Source organism: Asparagus officinalis, chromosome 2, assembly GCF_001876935.1.
Source record: "Asparagus officinalis chromosome 2, Aspof.V1, whole genome shotgun sequence".
NCBI classification, from domain to species: domain Eukaryota; kingdom Viridiplantae; phylum Streptophyta; class Magnoliopsida; order Asparagales; family Asparagaceae; genus Asparagus; species Asparagus officinalis.
The window spans coordinates 76,248,129-76,272,667 of NC_033795.1; the positions used below are offsets into that span (position 1 = coordinate 76,248,129).

Consider the following 24,539-nt stretch of genomic DNA (forward strand, 5'->3'; position numbering starts at 1 on the left):
ATCTTGTATAGGAAAGTATTATCCATAATACGTTCAGGATAACCTATGTAAAACGGGAAGTTCCTAGAGAATCTTGTATAGGATATTTCAGGATAACCCGATATCAGTTGATTATTCTAAATGAAGACTGATCATGTGAATAATCTATTCTTAATTGTTATAAAAATGATTAAGATCTCCTTATTACTCTTGTTGAGATGAGATTTAATGACAGTTAATCTTTCCTCACAAAATCCGATAACGTGATCATGGAAGAGGAGGTTCGATGATTTATAACCTCACACCATGAAACCCTCACCGATCAGATTGACCGATAGTCATCAGTCTGTATCAGTCGACAAATTATTTCGTGTCAAATTCTTATGTTTGAAATCAAAATTTCCCACCGAGTAGTTTGTGCAAATCAACAAACTCATTGTTATTTGCACCCTACTCCTACTCCTCACTTGGTCAAACCTTTAAACAGTTAGGACCAAAGCCAAAATCCCCTCTCGATTCGTTCCATGAACAAGAGGTCCACAAACTAAACGATCAAACCTTCGTATAGTTAGGATCGTCTCAAAACTCCCACTTGGTTAAACCTTATTACAGTTAGGACCACAACCAAAATCCCCTTTCGATTCATTTTGCGAATGAAATGTCCACTTTTGAATTGAGTAATCAAACCTTATGACAGTTAGGATTATTCAAACCAATCCAGATTAAATTCTTCCTCTCCGATTCTGGGTTTATCTCTACCAACAAACAAGAGACCGGGAGATAGAATATAAAATTCTTCTTCTCCAATTCTGGGTTTATCTCTACCAACAAACAAGAGACCAGGAGATAGAATATAAAATTCTTCCTCTCCAATTCTGGGTTTATCTCTACCAACAAACAAGAGACCAGGAGATAGAATATAAAATTCTTCCTCTCCAATTCTGGGTTAACAAGAGACCAGGAGATAGAATATAAAATTCTTCCTCTCCAATTCTGGGTTTATCTCTACCAACAAACAAGAGACCAGGAGATAGAATATAAAATTCTTCCTCTTCAATTTTGGGTTTATCTCTACCAACAAACAAGAGACCAGGAGATAGAATATAAAATTCTTCATCTCCGATTTTGGGTTTATCTCTACCAACAAACAAGAGACCAGGAGATAGAATATAAAATTCTTCCTCTCCGATTTTGAGTTCGTTGTCCTATATGGGAAACTCAACCTACTCACACTTTAAAATCCGTGTCATTCACACATGGGAGATGTTATCTCTATCCCTTATTAGAGATAAGCCTACATCTAACACATGTAGCATACATATTCAACATTGTAGTTTAAAGTCTAAAAGAGTTTAATTCTTTTAGCACAACGTTATATGTGAAACGGACCTAGATAATTCACATACTAGCCCGACTCAAATGGTAGTCGGTAAAGGCATATCAAATCCGTTGACGGCTGAGGATTTGCCAAAAATCCTATAAGTATTATGGTTATTTATTCTAAAACAAGAATGAGTAATCATAATAAAACCTCAATGAGCAAAAGGATTCAATATATTGACCAAGAGTGTTCAAACAAAATTACAAAAAAAATATATGTTCTCCAATTACAAAAGTTTATATTGACTAATCTGATTTTCGAGTTTTGAAAGCTCTAACGCATAAGCCTGTTCAAGCTCAGCCGCCAATTTAATTTTGAAGGTTTCTTCGTCAACACTGTGAAGCGCGGCGACCTCTTGTTCCTTTTCAGCAAGTATTTTATCTTGAAGGTTCAGCTGCTGTAACAGGTTTTCCTCAACTTGAATTTCCTGCGTCAACTCGGACTCCAAGACCTCATGAGCATCCTTGGCCATTGCAAGTTCCTCCTTTAAGCGAGCTATTTCCGCTCGACTCGATTCTAAATCCCGGCGTAGGTTAACCTTGGCTTGTGTTCTTTTGCCAACATTCACCCTAAGTTGATCACTTCGGGCTCTTAGCTTTTGAAGTTCGAGGTTAGCTGATTTTTGGGAATCACGCCACGCTTGCAACTCGGATTCCATGCGGGAAGAGATATAGGAGGGTATGCCTTTGGTACGAAGAGCTGGTAGAAGTTCAACATGTCGCTTCAAATCAACCAAATAAGTGTTGATTGAATCGGCTAACTCATTATACCCTTCCTCTCTGAATCCTGATATAAAACGCTCAAGAGATTTCTTATAACTCTCAAAATACGATCCTTTGAATAGAATACGATTGACCATAGAGTTCAAAAAAGGGATGAAGCCTTAGAGATTAGAACAGATGACAGCTTTATCCGGATCCTCGTATGCCAACAGAGCCTGGATATAGTCTGATAATGATGAAGGAACTGCGATGAGGGTAAATAAGTCAGTACAGAACATATATATGCATACAAGGCAACAAGCTGAAGCATACCGAGTTCGACGGAAGAGCCTTCAGTACGACTTGGTTCACCCAAGGATGATAGTCCGGCTTCCTGAACAACCAAGGTTGGTTCAAGAATGACAGCTGTTGATACACCTGCTACATCAGATGCTTTTTCAACTAAAGCCTCAGAAGACGACGGGTCCAAACTAAATGGCTCTTTAGGAGGGGATTCTACAAACAAAAGAGTTACAATAAGCATAATGAAATGTTAATCCGAAATTTGAAACAAATTATGGGTAAAACTTACCAGCTCTGGGCACAATATCGGCTGACGTACCAACTTCTTCAGTTGGTCTCGTTTTTGTTGCAACTGGGCTAATTTGGGGAGTGACGGTGACTTCTATCATCATGGGGTCTATAGGAGTAGAAGGTTGAGGTTCAAGGATTGACGATTGCAAATCAACTTCGGTTCCTGCCCATGCCACGAGGTCACGACTCTCCGGTTGATCAGATGTTCCAATGATTATAGTAGTATCAGTTCCAGCAACTGGTCCTATAATTCGAACAATTATATGATTAATCAAGTTAAAATATATATGTATGTATATACGGAGATTGCGGAACCAAGGCCTTACTCTCAGAAGGACCTGCTTCTGTTGAACCAATTCCAACATCTGATCCTGTAGCAGCATCAGGAGTTTTCCTCGACAGAGAATCAAGGATTTGCTGGTGGTCGTCCTCTGAGATATCAAGATTAAAGTTGAAATCATTAAAATCGTCGACTTTAGTGGCAGGAGTAGCCTCTCTCTCAGTTGATTCATGCATCGTGGCATCTACAGAACGTGTTAAGCCATAAATAACATACAAATTTAGACGAATTTGCTCAAAACGAAGATTAATTTTACCTTCGTTGAATGGGACGGATTCAAGAGCTCCACTACCTGCACCCGCTTCTTTTAGTTTAACTAAAAGGAGACCAAGCGCACAAGTCATTAGAGAAGGCACACGGTCCGACTCATTCATTTCTCGAATTTCTCTTCCGAGGGGAGAAAGATCAGTACCTGTATCCGCAGCCGATGGATCAATATCAGGAGTTGGTGGAACATCAGCTGGTCCTTCTTTCAGAGCATCCTGCATTTGCTGGACGAAGCTGGTTTCCTCAGTCTTCATACCATCAGGAGAAGCAGCTTCAACTCGATATTCTCCCTCTTCTTGACTCCCTACAGAAATTGAAAATAGAATGAGTTCGAGCGTTAAGAAGCGTGAAAGCAATAAAAACGAATTGTTACCTTGTTCTTCTGAAGAAGCGCTACGGGCAGACGTTTCCTCTAAAGCGGGGAGATGAACATGTGGTTTAGAAACGGCTTTCTTCTGTCTCTTCAGTGGACGTACTTCAGAACCTTCATGACAATGTTTTGTGCGTAATTCAGTTCCGGGAGGAATCTGAGTTTGAGCCTGAGTGGAAGATTGAGATCTTTGCCTACGAGTAAGAGGCACTGTATCCTCTTCATCCTCTTCGTCTCCACTGAGAACGTCTACCGTCATCCGATTAGGATAGGTCATGACGACTCTCTCTCTCCGTTTTTTCGGAGCAGCTTGTGGTTGGGCCGGAGCGACGGAAGGTCTTACAAGTCCCCTTTCAAAGAAAGAATCAGGGAGACCAGCTCTTTCATCAGAACTCGAGCCAGTCTCACCCGCCTCTTCAGAAGTCTCCGTTTCCTCACTATCAAATTCCTCTTCACTACCAGCTAGAAGAACCGGTTCCTTTCCTTTTCTCGAGGATTCAGCAGTCTCTTTTCCTCGAGTCGACACCATAGCCTCATGAGTCGCCTCTGTCGCTTGCTGCGGAGCTGCCTCTTCCTCTGAGTCCGATATTCCCCTATGTCGAGGGACGATATTAGCGGCTATCAACCACTTGCAAAACAGGAAGGTCATCCGTAGAGGTGCCACTTCTAAAGGTAGATCAAATTCAGCGTTGGTGCAGCCGGCGATACTCCAAAACCAAGCTCTCGCACCGTCGATAAGTCCACCTCGAAAGCTAAGGTGACGGTTTGGGTTGCCAACATATATCTGGTCACTCGCACCGTCGATAAGTCCACCTCGAAAGCTAAGGTGACGGTTTGGGTTGCCAACATATATCTGGTCAGAGCCAAACTGACGGGCGAATCGACATGGAAGATAATGTTCAATGTGACAAACATCTCTTACCCTAAACAATAGATATCCAGGTCGAATGTTCATCAACCATCTGAAGCACCCAACGTCCAGAATGGTACGGTTCTGCCTTGGCTCTTCAGCATCCAACAAGGTCGTATTATACGTACCGGAGAATCGAGGGAAGCAGGGGAAGAATTCCCAACACTTATGAATTTTGAACTGCCTCGTTATGTCCGGCCATCGATGGTTGATCCATTTGCAACCCTCAAGGGTCTGTAAAAGAGGAAGACTAGGATCCACCGTCTCAGGAGCTTCCATTAAATCTGGCCGGTGCAGAACCAACCATGTCATCAAATAAGTGTAGGGTAATTCTAGTTTCGGAACAGATATACTGGCAGAGAGTTTCTTTTTCTCTTGTGTGAATGCGGAAACTAACTGCCGTAATCCACTGTGAATAGCCGCCACCATAGTTTTCTCTTGTGTGAATGCGGAAACTAACTGCCGTAATCCACTGTGAATAGCCGCCACCATAGCAGGAAACAAGGATAATCTTCGACCTGTGGCTAACTGGACGGCTGGATACAACACTTCTAATGGCATAGCATCAGAGGATTGGTGGGGAACTACACATCTCTTCAACCATATGGCCAGAAAGCCAGCCAGCAGAGTAGTGGGTCGAATCGGAACACCAGCTTTCCACAGATAAGGGCGGAATTTAGTTCCGTGTGAAAACCCATCTTCTGAATGAGAAGTGTAAGATTGTAGAGTAGTGGGGCGAATCGGAACACCAGCTTGCCACAGATAAGGGCGGAATTTAGTTCCGTGTGAAAACCCATCTTCTGAATGAGAAGTATAAGACTGTGCGTTGGTTTTCTCCAACAGCCGATTGATATCACCCGGGCTCAAAGGAGATAATCCACGTACCTCTTTCGATCGATCCTCCAGGTTCTTGAATAGATAATCGGCGAATTGCTTTAAGCTGACCTGGGGAGATTTCTTCCTAGCTTTGGTTTCCATCTCAGCCATAGCTATATGATAATGACAAGTCAGCTCCCATAAAGTCTCATGGGTCACAAATGACCGATCCTTCATCTTATTAAGCTGACTGGTGGTTGGGAAGAACTCTTAATACGGAATATCACCTATGGGTAAGCCAGACACCTTCATCATTTCGTGCAATGGTAACCCGAGCTCCCCATTCTTGGTGAAGAACGTATTAGTGTCAGGATTGTAGATCTCGAAAAAACAGAGGAAATAACCTACACTAATTTGCAGACCATGCATGCTGGCACGGATCGGGACGTCCAACCCTAATTCTGCTAACTCTCGCCCCCAACGGTTCAACACATATCGGGTCATTCTGGTCCACCACCATTTGTCCCCGTTCTGCTAACTCTCGCCCCCAACGGTTCAACACATATCGGGTCATTCTGGTCCACCACCATTTGTCCCCAGAATAATGGACCCATCCATAACATCTGAAATCGGGTCATTCTGGTCCACCACCATTTGTCCCCAGAATAATGGACCCATCCATAACATCTGAAACTCTCATGGGGTAATTTCTTCTTCATTGGAGCCAAACGATTCTTCACAGTGTTGGCATGCGCTGTCTTTTCATTCTGAGGTATATTGTCTTGGCCTAAGACACCCGGATGAAGCCCTCGTATAGAAACTCTTTCACTGGAACCTGGAGTAGCCTCTTTCCCGATGAAACCACAATGAATACGTTTGTGGTTTTCGGTTAACCTCCAGAACATCTCACGTCCAACCGATAAGTTCCTGAACTTTAACAGTGAGTGCTCTCGAGGGATAAAAGGCAAGTACAGCAATGACGAACCATCCTCGTGTAACCACTGCGCAGGCTTGCAGAAAGCAATCGCCGGATCCTTTATGGAGTCACCAAACAAGAAGTCTGGTTTCCTTATACATTGGTTTGAGTCCTGCTCTGAAATTAAGGTTGCGTCCATGATTAACCATCGCAGAATACGGCAACTACCTCGTTGAATCAACTCTCGGGCCCCTTCGCTGTAATCTGACTTGAACTGAGGAGCAGACTCGATTAACGGTAGCCCCTTATAATAAGAATGAGTGACACTACTCTGGCCCATAACTGCATCGACTGTGAAGATGGTGGAAGGAAAATGGACTGATACAGGAGATACACATAAGCTGTGTAAGTATAGTCCTAAATTTTTAGAGAAAACGGTATATCTTACTCCATAAGATATAGTCGCTATCTCATAACAGGTGTGACGATTTTCTATTTACCACATGTATAAAAGAGATATGCGTTACTATGCACGGGCATTATAACGGTATAAGAAAACCTTTCAATACATGTGGGATGATATGAAATCGCCCCTGTGTATTATGAAGTGTGTTTTGTCCAAGCAAAACAAACACTTTTAAGCGTCGATCCCCTCAAAGGAGGATACCGGCTCTTCTCGAGGGTATATCAAAGGATACAAACGAGGATCTGCATGCAAATACAGGTACATATATATGAAATTGACGAAATACAATATTTAAATTCGTGAAAGGGAAAAAGAAATATACCCCCATGTGAAACGGCAGCGGGACCAACCTCTTCAGGGGACTGAGCAGTCGAGCGGCCTCGGGAACCTCTGGATCGGCACGGCGACATGATGAAAACACAAGCTACATTGAAACCCGAGAGGAGACTTAGGGTTTTGAACGTGAAATTGAACAAAATATCACGAAATATTATTGAAACAGTTTATGCATGAGGGAAAGTTGAAGAAAATCAAAATTGTGAGAGAAGAAGAGGAGAACAGACCTCCAAAATCCGAAGGAAATCTCCCCAAACAAAAGCTCCACACGAATCAGAAACGAAGAGAAGGAGAAAAGACAGAGAACTGGTCGAAACTTGCAGAAAATCGCCCAAGAAATCAACAAAAATCGCCCAAAATCCGACGTGAAAACCCATAAACTGTATTCCTACCCTCAACAAGAAGTTTCTGGAGAATATTAATCTGAATATTCTTAAGGATAACCCGACGAACTTTCGAGAGACATACAAGCATCAATCTGGAAATACCAGCTTCAATTCAAGATCTCAACAATGGTCGAGCGATAAACGCAGTGCCGGAGAAGTATTGGCTATTCTACAAAGAACTGAATAGACTAATGGATGAAGAGATCAAGAGCCGAAGCCATTTTACAGATTCTTCCACACGATCTACTCAACCGAGCATTGAAGGGATCGTAAGTAAAATCTATCTTATCCAAAGTATCCCATGCTCCTCTATAAAAGAATGAGTCTGGAATACTTTGGAGGGGGTATCTGTAGGCGTCAAAAATGCTAATGGGTATCCCAAACATAGAGAAGATCATTAAAAATCACCTCATACTGTCTTAAGAGAAAAATCAAGACAGATATGAACTGTCTTGCCAGCGAGACAGTGTTTGCTGTCTCGCCAGCGAGACAGTGTTGAAATGGTCAAAACCACCTTAGATAACTCCCACATACGTGTCCATTAACTGCCAAGGGACGTGGAGAACATCGTGGGCGAATATCACGTGAATAACTGCCAAAATAACGGAGTTTGAAACGTAGGAAGGCAGTTAAAACTAAAACTGTCAGGAATATTCCTTTTCCGAGATAGCATTTACTGTCTCGTGGGCCGAGACAGCAAACACTGTCTCGCCCGCCGAGACAGCAAACACTGTCTCGACAGCCGAGACAGCAAATGCTGTTTGAGTTTTTGCAGTTACAGACCCCAGAGGCTATAAATACCCCCCTAGGGTCATTTCTGACGATGATCGAGCATATTTTCGAGCAATCCAGAGCAGAGAGAGCATATTTGAGTTTTCGTGCAAATCCTTAAAATTGAGCTTTGACTTGATTTTAAGAAGAACGACTATCTTACTTTAATAAGATATCGTTTCAAGTTCTCACTTCGATAAACGAAGTCAGAATCAGTAAACCCCCTTCACGATCTGTGATTCGGCGGTCCACGAACCAAAGCGTTCCCGGCACAGGCAAAGTCCCACAAAAACAAGAATCGATAGACGATTTTTGTGTTATTTTCTCAAGAGTTGTAATTTTCTCTTTGTTGTGTAAAAGAGGTCTTATAAAAAGACTATTTCTTTGAATTTGTTATAATCAAACGAAGATATAATGAATTCCACAGCAAAACCAACTTTTGGCGAAAACACCTACAAGCTATTACAAATCACGGCAAGAACACAAATTTTTACGTGGTTCGGCAAATAGCCTACGTCCACGGGGCAAGGAGGGGGAGATCTACTATTAGAGGGAGAGATACAATTGGGGTTTACAATCTCACAAATAAAACCCTCTCACAAACTCTCAGATCCCTCACACAAATACTCTCTCAAAGAGATGCACAAAACACTAAAAGACAGCACAAACTCTAGGGAACAAACTGCACGCGTCTGACTTGCACAGCCGCTGCACCTTCTTCTTTCCCTCTGCTTCGCACGCCCACAGCGGAAAAAATTCACAGCCGCTAAATAACTCCTCGCATGCACTTGAATCAGCCGCTCACCAAAAGTTCTGTGCCCCCAAAAAACCCTAGGGAAAAGTGCTCGTTCCTATTTATAGCCAAGCAAAACAAAATCCCACTTGTGTACGCGTACAAACGCGTTTGTGGCTTCACGTGGGACCTGCTCACGTAACCGAACACACAAAAAATAGCAACCTGCCTCTGCGCTTGCTCACATTGCGCAGGTGGAGAACGCGGGTGGGCCCCACGTTCACAATTCTCCACCTCGGCGAAGTTTTATCAAGACTGAGCCGACACCAAAGCAACCAAATGTCCTACTTGTTGTGTCCAGTACGAACTCAATCCACAACAAGTCAAGAACCCGAACGAGAGTCCAAAAATCTCACCCTCATCAAAATCAACTAATCCAAATCGGCTGCATCATAAAGACTGCCTACGTATTCTCTTGCCCAAGGAATCAAGCCGAACGTAGTTCACCCAAATGGCCTCCAAAGGCCTCAACATTGAAGAATGTTCAAAAGCTCCAAACAATGACCAAACTTGACACCTGAAACAACTTTGGTCAACATATCCGTAGGGTTGTCCTTCGTGTGGACCTTCTCTAATATGATGTCTCCTTCATCCAAAACGTCACGAACAAAATAGAATCTGACATCGATATGCTTCGTGCGTGCATGATAAACTTGGTTCTTCGCCAAATAGATAGCTGACATGCTATTACAATATACCCGAAGGGTCTCCTGTGCAATCCCCAAGTTCTCCAATAATCCCTGCAACCACAAATCCTCCTTCACAGCTTCAGTCAACGCCATATACTCTGCCTTCGTAGTGGAGAGAGCCATTGTAGACTGAAGTGTGCATCTCCAACACACCGGTGCTCCTGCTAGTGTAAACACATATCCGCTAGTAGACCGGCGCTTGTCCAGATCCCCCGCATAATCAGAATCCACGTAACCAATACAATCCTGCCCTGTCTTCTCATCTCCTCCCAGTGCCACCTCTGTAGGAGCCTCAATGGATACAATGCTATCTGGAGTGGATGGAGTCACATCATCCTCCACCTGCTGCGATATCTCCTGAATCTGGTCTTCCTCCACCTGCTGAGGAACTTGAGGCTTCATCATGTACGCCTCGTCAAATGTGACATTATTGCTAATAACTATCTTCTTGTCCTGTGGATCCCATAACTTGAAGCCTTTAACTTCATCTCTAAAATCCCACAAAGACTGCTTTCCTCGCCCTCGGATTCAATTTACCATCATTGACATGGTAATAAGCTGGACACCCAAATATCCGAAGCGACTCATAGTTACTAGCTACCGAACCAGACCAATACTCCAACGGAGTCTTCCCCTGTATCGCAGTGCACGACAACCTATTCACGAGATGGCTCGCATAAACCAATGCCTCGGCCCAAAAGGATCTTGACAATCCACTCTGTGTCATCATACATCGCACCTTCTCCAGCAAGGTACGGTTTAACCTTTCAGTCACCCCGTTCTGTTGCGGTGTCTCACGTACTGTGAAGTGTCGCCTAATGCCATGATCCCGGCAAAACTGCAGAAATGGATCACTCTTATACTCTCCACCGTTATCAGAACGTAGAGTTTTTACCTTTCTACCTGTCTGCAGCTCCACTTTCTTCTTCCACTCCACAAAAATATCCAGGACCTGATGTTTATGCTTCATCGGGTATACCCAATTTCTCCTGGAATAGTCATCAATGAAAGTGACAAAATAGTTGGCCCACCAAGTGATGTGTGCTTGGAAGGGCCCCAAACGTCTGTGTGAATGTAGTCCAAAATACCTTGGGTATTGTGAATAGCGGTGCTGAATTTCGCTCTTGTCTTCTTCCCAAGTATGCAATGTTCACACAGCTCCATCTTGAGGTCTTCGCACCCTTCAATAGCCCCTGCTTCGCCAATACCTGCAGGGACTTATCACCAGTGTGTCCCAATCTCATATGCCATAAGCTAGTAGTATCTTCCTCTGTGATAATCGAAGCTACCAGACCCCATGTTACTGTCTTGCCCTTCAAGTAGTAAAGGTTATTTTCCCTGACACCTCGCATCACCACCATGGACCCCTTTGTGACCTTCAGAGTAGCATTCTCCAAGATCACCTTATAGCCAGCTGCCTCCAAAGTTCCAAGTGAAATGATATTCTTCGTCAACTGAGGAACGAATCTCACTTCCTTCAGCTCCCGAGTCACCCCCGTCACAAATCCGGATCCGTACTGTACCAATACCACCAATAGGGCATACATGATCATTACCCATGAGCACGACATCCCCTCTTTTTAACTCCTCAAAGCTGGAAAACTAATCCCTCCTTATGGCAAATATGTTATGTAGCACCAGAATCCATCATCCACTCCGTAGAGTCAGCGTAACAAACTGACGGTAGTGCAGAGCAGGAATAGCCTGAAGAATCTGTATCTGAATTGTCATCACTAGCCTTGACAACATTTACTTCCGAAGCTTGTACAACTTTCCCTTTATTCTTCCCGGCTTTATCTTTCAACTTTGGACAGTCGTTCTTCCAATGTCCTTCTTCTTTGCAAAAGCGACATTGATTCCTACCAATATTTCTATGGCCACCTCTTGACTTCGATCTTGAGCGATCACCTGGACGACGGTTTGGACCACGGTCTCGAACTGCTAATGCATCTCCTGATGCCTTCTCGGAGGGTTCGCCATCACTCTTCCTCAACTCATAATTCACTAAAGCTGAGGTCACCTCCTTGTAGCTAACCGTAGTTCTTCCATTTATCATAGTGAGAACAAACGTACCAAAATCATCCTTCGGCAACGAACACAATAGTAGCATCGCCTTGTCTTCATCCTCAACCTTGATATCTACATTGGCCATATCCGAAATTAGCTTCGTGAAGTTGTTAACATGCTCTCGAATGGAAACTCCCCTCTTCATCTTGAATTGATAAAACCTCTTCTTCAAGTGAAGTTGATTCTCAATGCTTTTCGTCAGATACTTCTCATTGAGTGTTTCCCACATTCTCTTCGTTGACGTCTCGTTCATTACGTCATAAATAAGATCCGGCGTCAAGCATGATCGAATTACTCCATAAGCCCTACTATTCATTTTCTTCCAAACCTTGTCCTCCATATCAGCGGGTTTCTCTTGTAACTCAAGAGTCTCCTCCAAATTTTGTGCCGAAATTAATCTTGCCGTCGAACTTCGGAACATCAATCTTCGTGTTATTGATGCTCAGACTCTGTATCGCCTTCGAAAGAGACGATCCCGATGTGCTTGTTTCTCCCATGTTGTCGATCTAATTCTTCAAATAGGAATCCTTCAGCGAATCCTTCGAACAAGCTCCCAAATCCAACCCGGAGCTCTGATACCACTTGTTGTGCGCAGCAGAAATTTCGACAGTACCTCCGGTGCGCAAGGTGCACAACAAGAGATTAGATCGTAAGAATTTCTGTCTCGCTAAGGAAACAAGAATCTGAAGCGGATATCTCAACAAAGTGAGATATCAGCTCTTCCTCTCATCAGTTCTAGGACTGACCTGTCGAGGGATCCTACAAGCTATTACAAATCACGGCAAGAACACAAATATTTACGTGGTTCGGCAAATAGCCTACGTCCACGGGGCAAGGAGGGGGAGATCTACTATTAGAGGGAGAGATACAATTGGGGTTTACAATCTCACAAATAAAACCCTCTCACAAACTCTCAGATCCCTCACACAAATACTCTCTCAAAGAGATGCATAAAACACTAAAAGACAGCACAAACTCTAGGGAACAAACTGCACGCGTCTGACTTGCACAGCCGCTGCACCTTCTTCTTTCCCTCTGCTTCGCACGCCCACAGCGGAAAAAATTCGCAGCCGCCAAATAACTCCTCGCATGCACTTGAATCAGCCGCTCACCAAAAGTTCCGTGCCCCCAAAAAACCCTAGGGAAAAGTGCTCGTTCCTATTTATAGCCAAGCAAAACAAAATCCCACTCGTGTACGCGTACAAACGCGTCTGTGGCTTCACGTGGGACCTGCTCACGTAACCGAACACACAAAAATAGCAACCTACCTCTGCGCTTGCTCACATTGCGCAGGTGGAGAATGTGGGTGGGCCCCACATTCACAGACACATCTCTGAAAGCATGGCCCTAATCAACTTGACGGCCCAAGCACAGCAGAGGTCCGAACTCCGCCGACTCGTCAGATCACTATCATCTATGCTGACTTGAAAGGAGGGGCCAGTTGACCCCTTGTCGAAGACGACTTGTCAAGGGTCAACTCGACCACTTACTCGGCAACTTCCTCGACGACTTACAATGGTGACTCGAAGGGCGGTATTCCTCAGGCAATCTGAAGGATAAGACCTTCCTTAGACTTCTTCTAGATATATATCAGCACCACAATCCACGCTGATAGGTCCCATCATGACCTTAGCTCGATAGTCTCTATGACTTGTCATGTCACCTGGGCTATGCACGCCCTCAATCACTTTTCGGGAAATGCGGAGAGCTTTTCTCCCTCGTCGAAGTGACTCTCCCTCCAGTCGCCAGCCGACATCTATAAAGTAGGAAATGACTCAGCATCCAGCATGCACCCTGCAACTCCATTAGTCACTTCGTGGATAATGCGAGGACATCCTCTCCCCATGCCTAAGGGACTTCTCCATCAGTCGCCAGCCGACACCTGTTAAGCAGAGGGTGACATAGTTGCTAGTTAGCACACCGTTCACTGCCTTTCTGTGCTCAATCAAAATAACGACACTGCCCTTCAAGCACCGAGTATATATAGAGGTACTACCCTAACTTAAAGAGAGAGATTTTTTTCTCTTCGGCTAACAGGAGAGACGTCTCTCTCTGTAAATTATATTATACTAGCCTGATCAAGAGCAGCAGATCTCTGGATCTCCCTCACACATGCATACAATGCACCTGAGAACCTCATTGGTTCTTAACCTTCCCCTTCCCCACTCAAGCTCACCAGCTGACTTGATTGTCGGAGGAACCACGGGGGAACCGGTCCCTGTCCTCTCACGAGTTCTTTTCTTGTGCAGCATGATCTACAACCCCAGTTCAAGAACCAAACATAAAGTCAAAGAAGGAGGCGTCCCCCTCATCAATATCCTCTACCTCGTCCCGACGAGGGCTCTAGAGGAACCAATCCCGCCCCGGATCCAAACAACTGACCGTGTGATCTTAGTCATCAACAGCCGCATCTTTAGATATGCTATACTCAAGTCAATCTTCAAATTCATTACGCTAATTATGATTTAAAAGACACAAATCATTTCTAATTTTTCTTTATGGAAATCATGTTTGCGTGGTTGACAAGAACCTTTTTGCAAATATGCTCTTTGAATGTCATCTCGATGATTAAGATGATAGTCGAAAACATCCAGTTGAAGCCCCGGATCTACTGAAAGATCTTTTAAGTTCACTTTTTCATTTGCTTCTTGCTTGGTTCTAAATTCTCAAGATCAATTAGAATTTGGTGTAGTTGATCGTATTCTGTTGGTGACTTTTTCTTGAGAAATTTCTCCATATCTAAAAAAGTTATGATGCAAGATAATAGATATCAAACTATTATTTTAATTAATTAATAATTATTTTTTAGTTATATTTAATTAACAATTCTCACAATTTGACTTTCTATAGTGTTTATATGACTCAAATTCTCAAAATAACTAACAATCCATTAACCACGAATTTCTTTTACACTTTATTAATATATTTCAAATTTTAGTAAAATCGAAGAAAATATTTGATGAACAAAACTAGTATATTGCATATGCTTGATATATTATAATCTTTTAATTGTATCCCTAAATCATAGATGAAAACATCCAACTGTTGTGAACTAGTAAGTAAACAAACCATATTATCTCTTTAAACACACAATTCAAAAGAAAATTGTGAGAGAAAGAAGAGAGTGTGAGAGGAAGAAAGAGTAGGTTTGGGTTTGGGTTTGGGGTTTTTTTGTTTTTGAATATTTTTAGTAGACAACTCATATTTGCATCTAACATGTTTTTAGTGCTGCCGTAGGTATTTTAAAGATTTTTTTAAGTGTCACAAATAAATTTTTTTAGTGTATGTTCTTATACAATAAGTGTAATTCAGAGTGTTTAGAGGGGGGAAAAGGAGATAAACTTTAAGGGGATAAATTGCAATTGTACTATAAAGCCGGGAAGAAAAAAAAAAGTCATAATGTAAATATAACAAGTTTTAAAAAACATCCCACTAAATACCGAATGGTCTCCTGACGACTGCATAAATGGTGAATCAAGTAAACGACAATTGTTGGGTCAAATTATTAATCTTCGTATCGACATGCGTTGCGTCAATCAAAAAGTAAAGTAAGTAGCTTTGTGATGAATCATCAATGTGGATATTCGACGCGCACCATATAAAATGAAACTATAACGAATTTAAAACTGAATTTAAAATATGTAAGTTTTTTTTTAAAAATAACTTTTACGAGTCCATGTTAGCATGCAAGTGAAATATAGTGTTTGTTTAATAAATTAAATTATTGTTAAAAGTACAATGTGAAGATGACGTGACAAAATAAGATTAGTTAGAAAATATAATTAAAATCATGTAACTAAGCTTAGTTACTATTCTTGTTATTTTCATGTGACTTCACCATTTTTTTAGAGGAAATCAAAATCAAAATTAAATTAAAATCTATGTGGCAACTTTTTTGAATTTCACTTGCATGCAAACAAACACCTAAATCGTTAAAAAATAATAATTTTTTTTCACTTTTATGTTTCACTTGCATGCAAATAAACGCCCCCCAAGTGAAGATTAATATCTGAATCTCAAACTTTTCATACCCCTTACGACTATTTCTTAACAGTTAAATAAATAAATTTCTGAGACCTCATTTTTATATATAAAAAAGTATTTATCTATATTCGTCATTACCCCCTCACAGTTATTGCATGACTTAGGAATCAGCTTGGCATGCAAATATATATCAGATCCAGATATTATTAATTTGTTTATCTGGTCAAAATCTTTTGATTCGTGATTAATCAACTTAATAATCAAGTTATATTATATCGACTCATTTGTTAGTAATTTTTGACAGGATTCGTATGACTGTTACCGAAATCTCAAATGCGTTACGGTTCCATTTCGGCCTTTTCTCAGAAAAGCTCACGACACTTAGGACACTAACCGTACTTCTAAATACGGTTTATTCCTAGCCTAGCCCACGGAAAAACAAAACAAATATACAGCAGAAATAGGATTTATTTGTAGTTTGATACCCTAAAATTCATATTTTTTTAAAAAATTTTTGATAACTTTAAATTTATATTTGACACTTTAATACCTGAACTCTACATATTTCTTTAATTTTTGATACACTAAATTTTTTTCCTGACACTTTAATACCTAAAATTTACACTTTTCAATTTTAATACTCAAAGTTTAAACATTTTTAACTTTAATATTCTAAGTTTTGGGAAATTAAAGTTGTCATACCCTGAAAATTACCAAGACCAATAAAGGCGACCACATGGTAATCAATTGGCACGACCCGGGTGATAAGCCGGCTGACTTGCCTAGCGATCCAGATCAGAGGTGAAAGGAGCTTCTGACCTGAATCGCGATGGATGTTCGACTCCGAGACGAAAAGCGTTCTCCACTTGGACTAGACACAAGCCATCTCGAACAACAGAACAGCTTAACAAGCGTCATCAAAAAATCAAATTGAACAGTCTGCGCCCGCACTTCGCCGCCCAGTCGCCACCAAACAATTAATGTGACGTCAGTCCTGATGACCTTTTCAAGCTAGAGCCTTCAAAGCTTCTCGGACACGCCATTACTCCAACAACCCCATCACTGTGTAAAGGCGACCTAGCCAATCATCTGCTGACATGTGTAAAGTAGGGTCCGAACTAATGCTGCACACACTGGATTAAAATTACCTACGCGCCTCCGTAAACCCTGTATAAATAATGGTGATTTCCACCAAACCAATGTACACAAGTTCAATACTACACTTTGTTTTTCTCTTTAGAGTAACTAGAACTAGTTACTGACTTAAGCATTGGAGGGCATGCCAGAGGGAACAATCTCTGGTGCCTCTAACCTTAGTTATTTGTGTAGTGATTAACATCGCAAGGATCCAAAACAGGAGAATCAACCACCAAAAGCGATTAAGGAACCCAAAAATTTGAGTTTAGCCCTCTTAAACCACGTATCAACTAGGCGACCTAAATAAAAGTGTTAAAATCAAACATTAGAGAATTAAAGTTCAGAAAAGTGTAAATTTTAGGCTATCAAAGTGTCGAAATAAACTTTAAGATTTCAAAGTTAAAAAATATATACACTTTTAGGGTATCAAAATATTATTAAACTTGGGTTCTCAAAATTAGTAATGGTGTAAATTTGGGGTACCAAAGTGCAAATAACACAACAAAATAAAAAGGGACCCATAAAAAAAAGGAAAAGAAATAAATAAAAGATAGAAAGGGAGACAGAGCGAGCCACATCGATCCCTCATCTCCTCCTCTCTGTCGTCAAAACCCTAACCCTAATTTCCCCGAATCCAATCGATCGATTAATCATCCTCTCTTAATCTCAGGTCAGTCTTCGGATCTCTGCTCTCTGAATCCCTAACACTTTCTCGTTCTCGCGTTAGTTTTGGATTCGAAATCGTTGATTTTGATTCCTATTTGTCAGTTTCTGTTGGATCGGTGGATTTTGGTGTTATGCGGTTGTGTTTGGTTATGGAGGGATCTGATTAGGGGATTTATTATTAAAACTTTAGGGCTTTTGTGGAATTTGATTTACGACATGTTTTTTATGGTTAGCTTATTGGAAAAAGGGGCGATTTGACGGGTTTTCATTGGATCTAGTGAATTACGAGGGAAAAGATCTGGATTGGGTTTCGGGATTATGTTTTTTTTGGCTGAAATTAGGAACTTAAAATATTTTAGGGATTGGTTAGGGTTTGATCTTCTAAAAGTTCAGAGTTTTATCTTTTTATATAAATTTACTATTGTGGATGCTTATTCATTATTTCCCCGTGATTTTATTGCTTGCTTTTTTTGGGGTGTGTGTTTGGTTGGGGGGGGGGGGGGGGTTTCTTGTTGGCCTATGAGTGCAAGTTTCGCAATACAAATTATATTGTAAAACCTAATTAATTCACATGTTAAGTTTTTGCATTCAATGGTTATTGATTACTGTAGTGTTCCCTTTTCTGTTTCATACTGCGAGCTCGTCATTGTAATGCTGGGTGACATTCTAACTGTCATTGTTTTCATTCTTGAATTTTGTAAACCGAGTATTTTCTACTGGTGAAGCACATGAAATGGACGATTCTTTTGCGAATACAAAGGTTCCTGATTACTGATGAATTGAGTAAAGTATCTGTGTTTTCAACTATTGTCGGTGTCATTATTTAAAAAAGCTTCCGCCCAGCCCGTCTAGGTGTCCGCTTAGGCTTAGGCAGTACCTAGGTCACCTGTTTAGCACCTAGAGCCTAGGTAATACCTAGGATGCCGCCTGGATTTTGAGAGCGCCTAGAGAAGCATGGACTGCTTATGTGGATTGCAATCTTTAGGCCTTGATCATGATTTCCTTCGTTGTAGCCTTCACGTCCTCCAACCTCCTCCAAACCCCTCTAGCCTCCAACTATGAACACCACTACCTCCTCTACATCCTGTGACCTTTAGTAAAACATCTTCCCCCGCAATTTAACAAAGAAAGAAAGTCAGTCCAACATCTAAACTTTCTATAATATTGGCATTTACTGTCAATTATTATAATTTATTAAAAAATAAAAAAAGGAAAACTGCCTAGCCGCCCGCCTAGGTTCCTAGGCTCTATATGTCGGGTCGAACGCCTAGGCCGCCTAGCACTTTCTATAACATTGGATGGTGTTAGATCAGTTATCAATGTATTCACTATCCAATACCATCCTTCGTTCCACAATAGAGATTTACATCCTGTAAATACCTAAGTTCTGACCTCTCTAAATGGCATAATCCCCACCATCACACATCTATGAACTCTAATAAATTACGGTTAACAAAATATTCTTTTGAGAAATATATCTATTCCTGGTTACAAAATCCACATCAGGGATTTTGTCTACGAATTATATATTACTATCTTGTAGAGGATGTTAGGACTTGGTTATCAATTAATGGTTTTCTAATAAATTACAGTTAACATTTTATAGCATATCCTCGGGTTACGAATTAATGCATGAAGCGCACATAATTAGGTTCAAGCATTCAGTTCAAATCTACATGCAGTTTTATTTAATCTTCACATTTTTTGCCACGAGATGTAAAGGATAAGATATGAGTTGATGATGATTCAGGTAACTATGGGTTTTCTACCAGAAGCTTATTTTGTGTCTGATTTTAGTCTTTTAATCATTTAAAGTATTTCCAATTCACTACTTTGCTGCTTGCGTCCAAATTTTTTAAAATGTCTGCATGCCATACCTTATCATTTACTGTTATTTCTCTGCACCGTTGTCAGTGCAGCATAGTAAGGGTGACTCTTGAAAAGGCTCGTAAAAGAAAAGAGGAAAGAAGACATTTTAACATGGAAGGGACGCTTTGAGAAGACCTTAAGTTTATGAAGTTCTCAGGGGGATAGTTTGATAGAAACCCTGAAGTGATTTTTGAAGACTAATACTCGATAAGCATCATTGAATTTAACTAAAACAACCTTTGCTCTTGTATTCGGACCAGAATAGATAGCAGTTATCCCTGTGTTTAACTTTCACATGCTTTGATTATTGCATATATTGATTGTATATCTGCTTGAATTTTGTTATTTTCGTGGTGATAAAGTATAGACTTGAGAAACATTTGGAAAACACATCGTTTGTGGTAATGAATACCGTCTGTATGAATTATCTACTGTTTTCATTCATCAATGTGCAATTTTGAAGTTAAGCTCAGTAGTTCTTTAAATGAAGTCATGGCAACAGGTTCTTTGTCGATGAAATTAAATCACAAGGAACCTCTAGCAACTTGTTGCTTATTCTTTTTATATGATTGATCCTTTTGTTTCTCACGTCATGTACCCTTTTGTTTGTTTTGGCGGGTCTTAGACTGGGTAGTTCATTTGTTGAGTGGATGGATATTTTTGTTCTCTATTTGGTTCCAAGCCACCTGCGCAGTTCATTCTGCAAAAGATAGGACCCTCATGGTCTAGGAAAAAAAACATCTTGATGTGTATTAGTTGATTAACAAATAACCGTAGCTAACAGTCATCATATGCAATATGATCGAAGAAGATGTACTAGTTTGTAGAAATAGAGTTATGCGGTTGTATATTCTGTTACTTATGTATTTGTCGCTATATTTAGCAAGATTCATAGATGAAGTATTGCAATTATTGTTGTATAGTTCAAACTGATACTTGACTTTCTTGGTTCTGCATTTTCCAACTCTTTTTTTATTTCCTTTTTGTCATTATATGGTATTATTAGTCTTCTGTTATGAAAATTTCTATATGTTTTGTTCATTTCTCTAAATTATATGCGGTTTCTGAGATGATAATTCCTCTCATTTCTGATTGAAAGTGTTTTTTGTTGGTTTCAGTCTGCTTTAACAAGATCATCGCTGTCGGTACTTCCCTAGAACACAAATAAGGCTTATTGCGAAGTTCTAAAATGTTGTGTTCTTTTACTTGTTTGGTTTTTGGATTGAAACTGAAATATTTGCTTAAATCATTTAGCCTGAGGACATTATTTTTTTCTTTCTCAGTACAAAAAGATTCATTATTTTGGTATTGTGTAGATTCAGAATGAATTTGAAGCTTACATGGATGTCTGTGAAATTATTTTTTTGAGTAATACAACCTTATCCATCTAAAATGGTTGCACGGGGAGCATTTGTCTTTGGTCTTCAATGGGCAAAATCTGAATTTATATTTAGGTTACTAAAAGTTCATATTAATCAAATAGGTGTTGCTACATGGCAACATATATTATTTGGATCATCATTACCATTTTCTGGAGCCATCTAGGAATACAGAAATATTCTCTTAGTTAAAAACTGTCTGCAGTTAAGTTGGTCGCCGTACTTTCTGAACTTTACTCAAGTTGGTCATTGTACCATAAGTCTTATGGGCCTACTTGCAGGTAGGGTTATTTTCTTGTGTACGCGAGCAGCTCTCAGGTCTGAAAATATTCTTGGAATTAAGAAAGGGTTTAGCAAGATGTGAGGAGGTAAGAAGACCTGGGAATCATGCTGTTCTGGAAGTACAACCATGCTGAGGAGTCCTATTTATTCACTATGGTCGTGTCCATTGTTAGAGATAGAGTAAGGCTTTTTATGATTTTCATATGTCAACATAGTTGATTTGCTTTAGTTGTTCTCGATCCTGTGTCAACTCTGCCTTTAGTTAGGGTATAAATATACTTGTCGCACAAGGCTTGTTTTTGTTTGTCTTTTGAAAGGGTTGCATTATTCTTACAATTGCATGTACGTTATTTATCTAGCTTCTGAAGGCACATCTCGCCGTAAATCTGTTGGTTTTATTTTTAAAATTTGGTCTAGCCAGTTTATAAAATTTTGGAATCAGTTGTCTCCTCAATATTCCTTCAAATAAGATGCTATACAGGAAATATTAGGATAGGGGTTTAGTGTAGTTCATTTGATTTTGTTGTCAAATCTGTCTGTTGCATGAGTTGCTTGAGAAGTTTCCTGCTTTAGTCATGGAACTGCAATATTTGTGATTTGCTATGCCCTAAATCTCCTTAACTCCCTGCTACATGCTATATGTTTGCATGTTTAGGAATGTGTATATATAACACCTTCCATGTCGCTTTCAGGTTTTCAGAGATGTCTCCCGCAACAAAATCTAAGTCGAAGGACAAAACAGCTGCAAGGGCAGTCAAGGAACAGTCGAAGGCTTCTTCCAAGCCATCTGCTGGATCTTCAAATAGTGGGAATGGGACTGCAACAAGTGCATATAATCCAATTTCTGGCACTTTTCATGCCCTGGAGAATGTTCCATCTAATGGTATGCCCACAATCCCAAGCAATGGCCGGTTTCGAACTATAGATGATGAAGAACATTCTGGTAGTTCGCTGGGTACTGCCGCTGAATATGATTCTGTATCCAACAACGACAGTTGTTCTGGTGAATCAGAAGATCAACAAAAGGAGAAGAATACAGCCAGCAATATATCTCGCGTGGATCCTGTCCCTGGTTCTGATATTGACAAGCGTGAGAAGATAAGGCTCAAGAATGAGAAGAAGCATCAACGACAGAAGGAAAGGCGAGCCCAGGAGCTCCATGAGCGTTGCTGTAGCTATTTAACCTCGAGAAAACTGGAATCACTCGCTCAGAAACTTGTAGCAATGGGCTTCACATCCGAGCAGGCAACAATGGCTCTCATTCACAATGAAGGTCGTGTTGATGACTCGGCCTTGTGGCTTCTTGAAGGAGGCGAGGAAAGCAAACGGCAGTCTGCGTCCAATGTAGATGGAGCAAATCCCAAGATAGATATTGCGGATGAGCTTGCGAGAATTACAGAATTGGAGTTGAGTTTCAAGTGCACGAAGCAGGAGGTTGAAAGAGTGGTTGTCGCCTGCGAGGGTGATTTGGAGAAGACAGAAGAGACATTGAAAACACAGAAACAAGAATCGACAACTACACCACCTAAATTAGAAGAATCTAGTGATCAGCCTACAGTTTCAGCCAATGGGTTCCATAATAGTAGGTTAGCGTCCTCTAGCCAGAACTCCATTATAAGACCACAAGGGAAGGGAGTTGCTCCAGCAAGTGTCCAGTTGCAGAGACGGGATGAAAGAGAATTTAATTATACGAAGTCCACAGTAGCAGGAGCAAACCAAACCGAAATAGCAAGCAGAAACTTGCAGCCAACCTTGAGAAAATTACCGGCAAAGCAAGATTGGATGAAATCACAAGCTATAGTTCCTCCTGTTGAAAAGAGATGGCCTAGCACAAGCTCCAGCCCAACCCCTTACTCCTTAGCATCTCAGGTTGCAGCACAGTCGAAGCCAGAGGCTCGGTATGTCACTACCAGTGGCAGTGAAGTCAAGGCCAACTTACTTCAGGGAACACTGAGAGAGCCGATCTACGTGATGCAGCGCCCTCAGTCATCTAATGGCACTCGGCAAAACATCCTGCCAGTAAGTGTCGGTCTCAGTGCTTCGCCACCAGCATCAACGGGGTGGTACCCAAGCAACAGCAACGTCACCAGTGCCGTGGAGATGATGAAGTTAGCGAACGGAGGTCTAGGGCAACATCTGCGCAACTTGGCTTTGTCCGGGTCTAATCCTCAGCAGTTCTATCCTCCAGACCACCACCAACAATACATTTCATCGTATATGGATTCAGGTGGCTCAGGGTGGGGTGGCTCCTACAATATGCCAGGAACTACTATGAGGTCATCGTCCTCATCTTCGCTCGCTGTTCCTTCCTCATTAGGGCTATTCACCGGCTGGGGCACATCGGGTTCTTCCGGTTCTTCGTCGCCCGTCAACTGGAGCACTCGCGGGACGATACCTCAGTGTGACTACACCAGCATAGATTGGAGCTTGGACTCGACGCCACTGCCACTGCCGTCATCATCTATAAAGGGTGAGCGGTTGTACGATAACTCGTGGCAATCTTCATACACTCCGTCGTCGAAATCCTCGAGGCCGGTTTTCAACGATGGAGGCCTGATGGTTGAGCGTCCTGCTGCACCCTCCGCAGGATCCCCGGAGTGGACCTCCCCATTTGGTGGGAAGGACCTCTTTAGGGTTCCGAGGCAGTTTGTTACATCCCCATCCCCATAGCGGAAAAAATTGAGGGGGGTCATTTGGAAAATGGTCATAAAAGAAAATGGACTCTATGGTTGAAAATTGTTTGCTGTTTGCTTCTGAAATCTTTGTGATGTCTAATTTTATAATATCTCAAGTGGTCTTGCTGGGGTTGGTTGTGTTTGGGGTTCAAGTTGTAATGCTGTCCTTCGCTATTATTTCCTGATGCATCGCTGAAATTGGTCTCTGAATCTCGCCTGATTGCAGGAATGGTTCTTGAATTCTGCTGACTGAAGCTTAAAAGCGTCAGGCTGCTGGAGCTTGAATAATTATGTCTTCTACTTACTTTGTTTTAATGGGTTAGTCGTGAAACATTGTGATAGTACATAGGGGCTCGTGTTTAATTTACCCTGGTGTTCATAAGGAAATGGTTAGGATAACAAAGACAATAATTAAAAGGAAAGACGGTGATGACGTCGGAAACGAAGTTCTTTCAATTACCGAACTATACGTAATCTTCTTTTGGGTTTTACTCTTTCTCGGATGTGTGTTCTCAATTTCAAAAGAAGTGTTTCTTTTATGTCCCTAAAATCTTTTATATGTTGTAATTAGACCTTCAAATCATTGAAATTGCTATCAGGTCTCTCGGATCTTAAGGCTGTTGTGAATCTAGTCCCCGAAACACACACACTGGAGTTATTCCCAATTAGTCCCTACATTCAAGAGCAAAACTACTAGCATTCGGAGGGAACAACATATGAGAATTTGGGTACGTAATAGTCCATTAGAATAGATCTTATTACCCG

General features: G+C 41.2%; 1 protein-coding gene across 2 annotated transcripts; it reads left to right on the plus strand.

Annotated features, from left to right (window-relative positions):
* LOC109831660 lies at positions 17,455–24,089 on the plus strand. 2 transcript variants are annotated; one of them, XM_020399028.1, is made up of 3 exons: positions 17,461–17,573; positions 21,099–21,279; positions 21,792–24,089. In XM_020399028.1, exons 2-3 carry the CDS (start codon positions 21,227–21,229, stop codon positions 23,767–23,769), a joined length of 2,031 nt encoding a protein of 676 aa, XP_020254617.1. In that variant the 5' UTR covers positions 17,461–17,573; positions 21,099–21,226; the 3' UTR covers positions 23,770–24,089. The 2 variants fall into 2 exon arrangements, with proteins under 2 accessions (XP_020254618.1, XP_020254617.1); XM_020399029.1 differs by lacking the exon at positions 21,099–21,279 and having other exon boundaries at positions 17,455–17,573.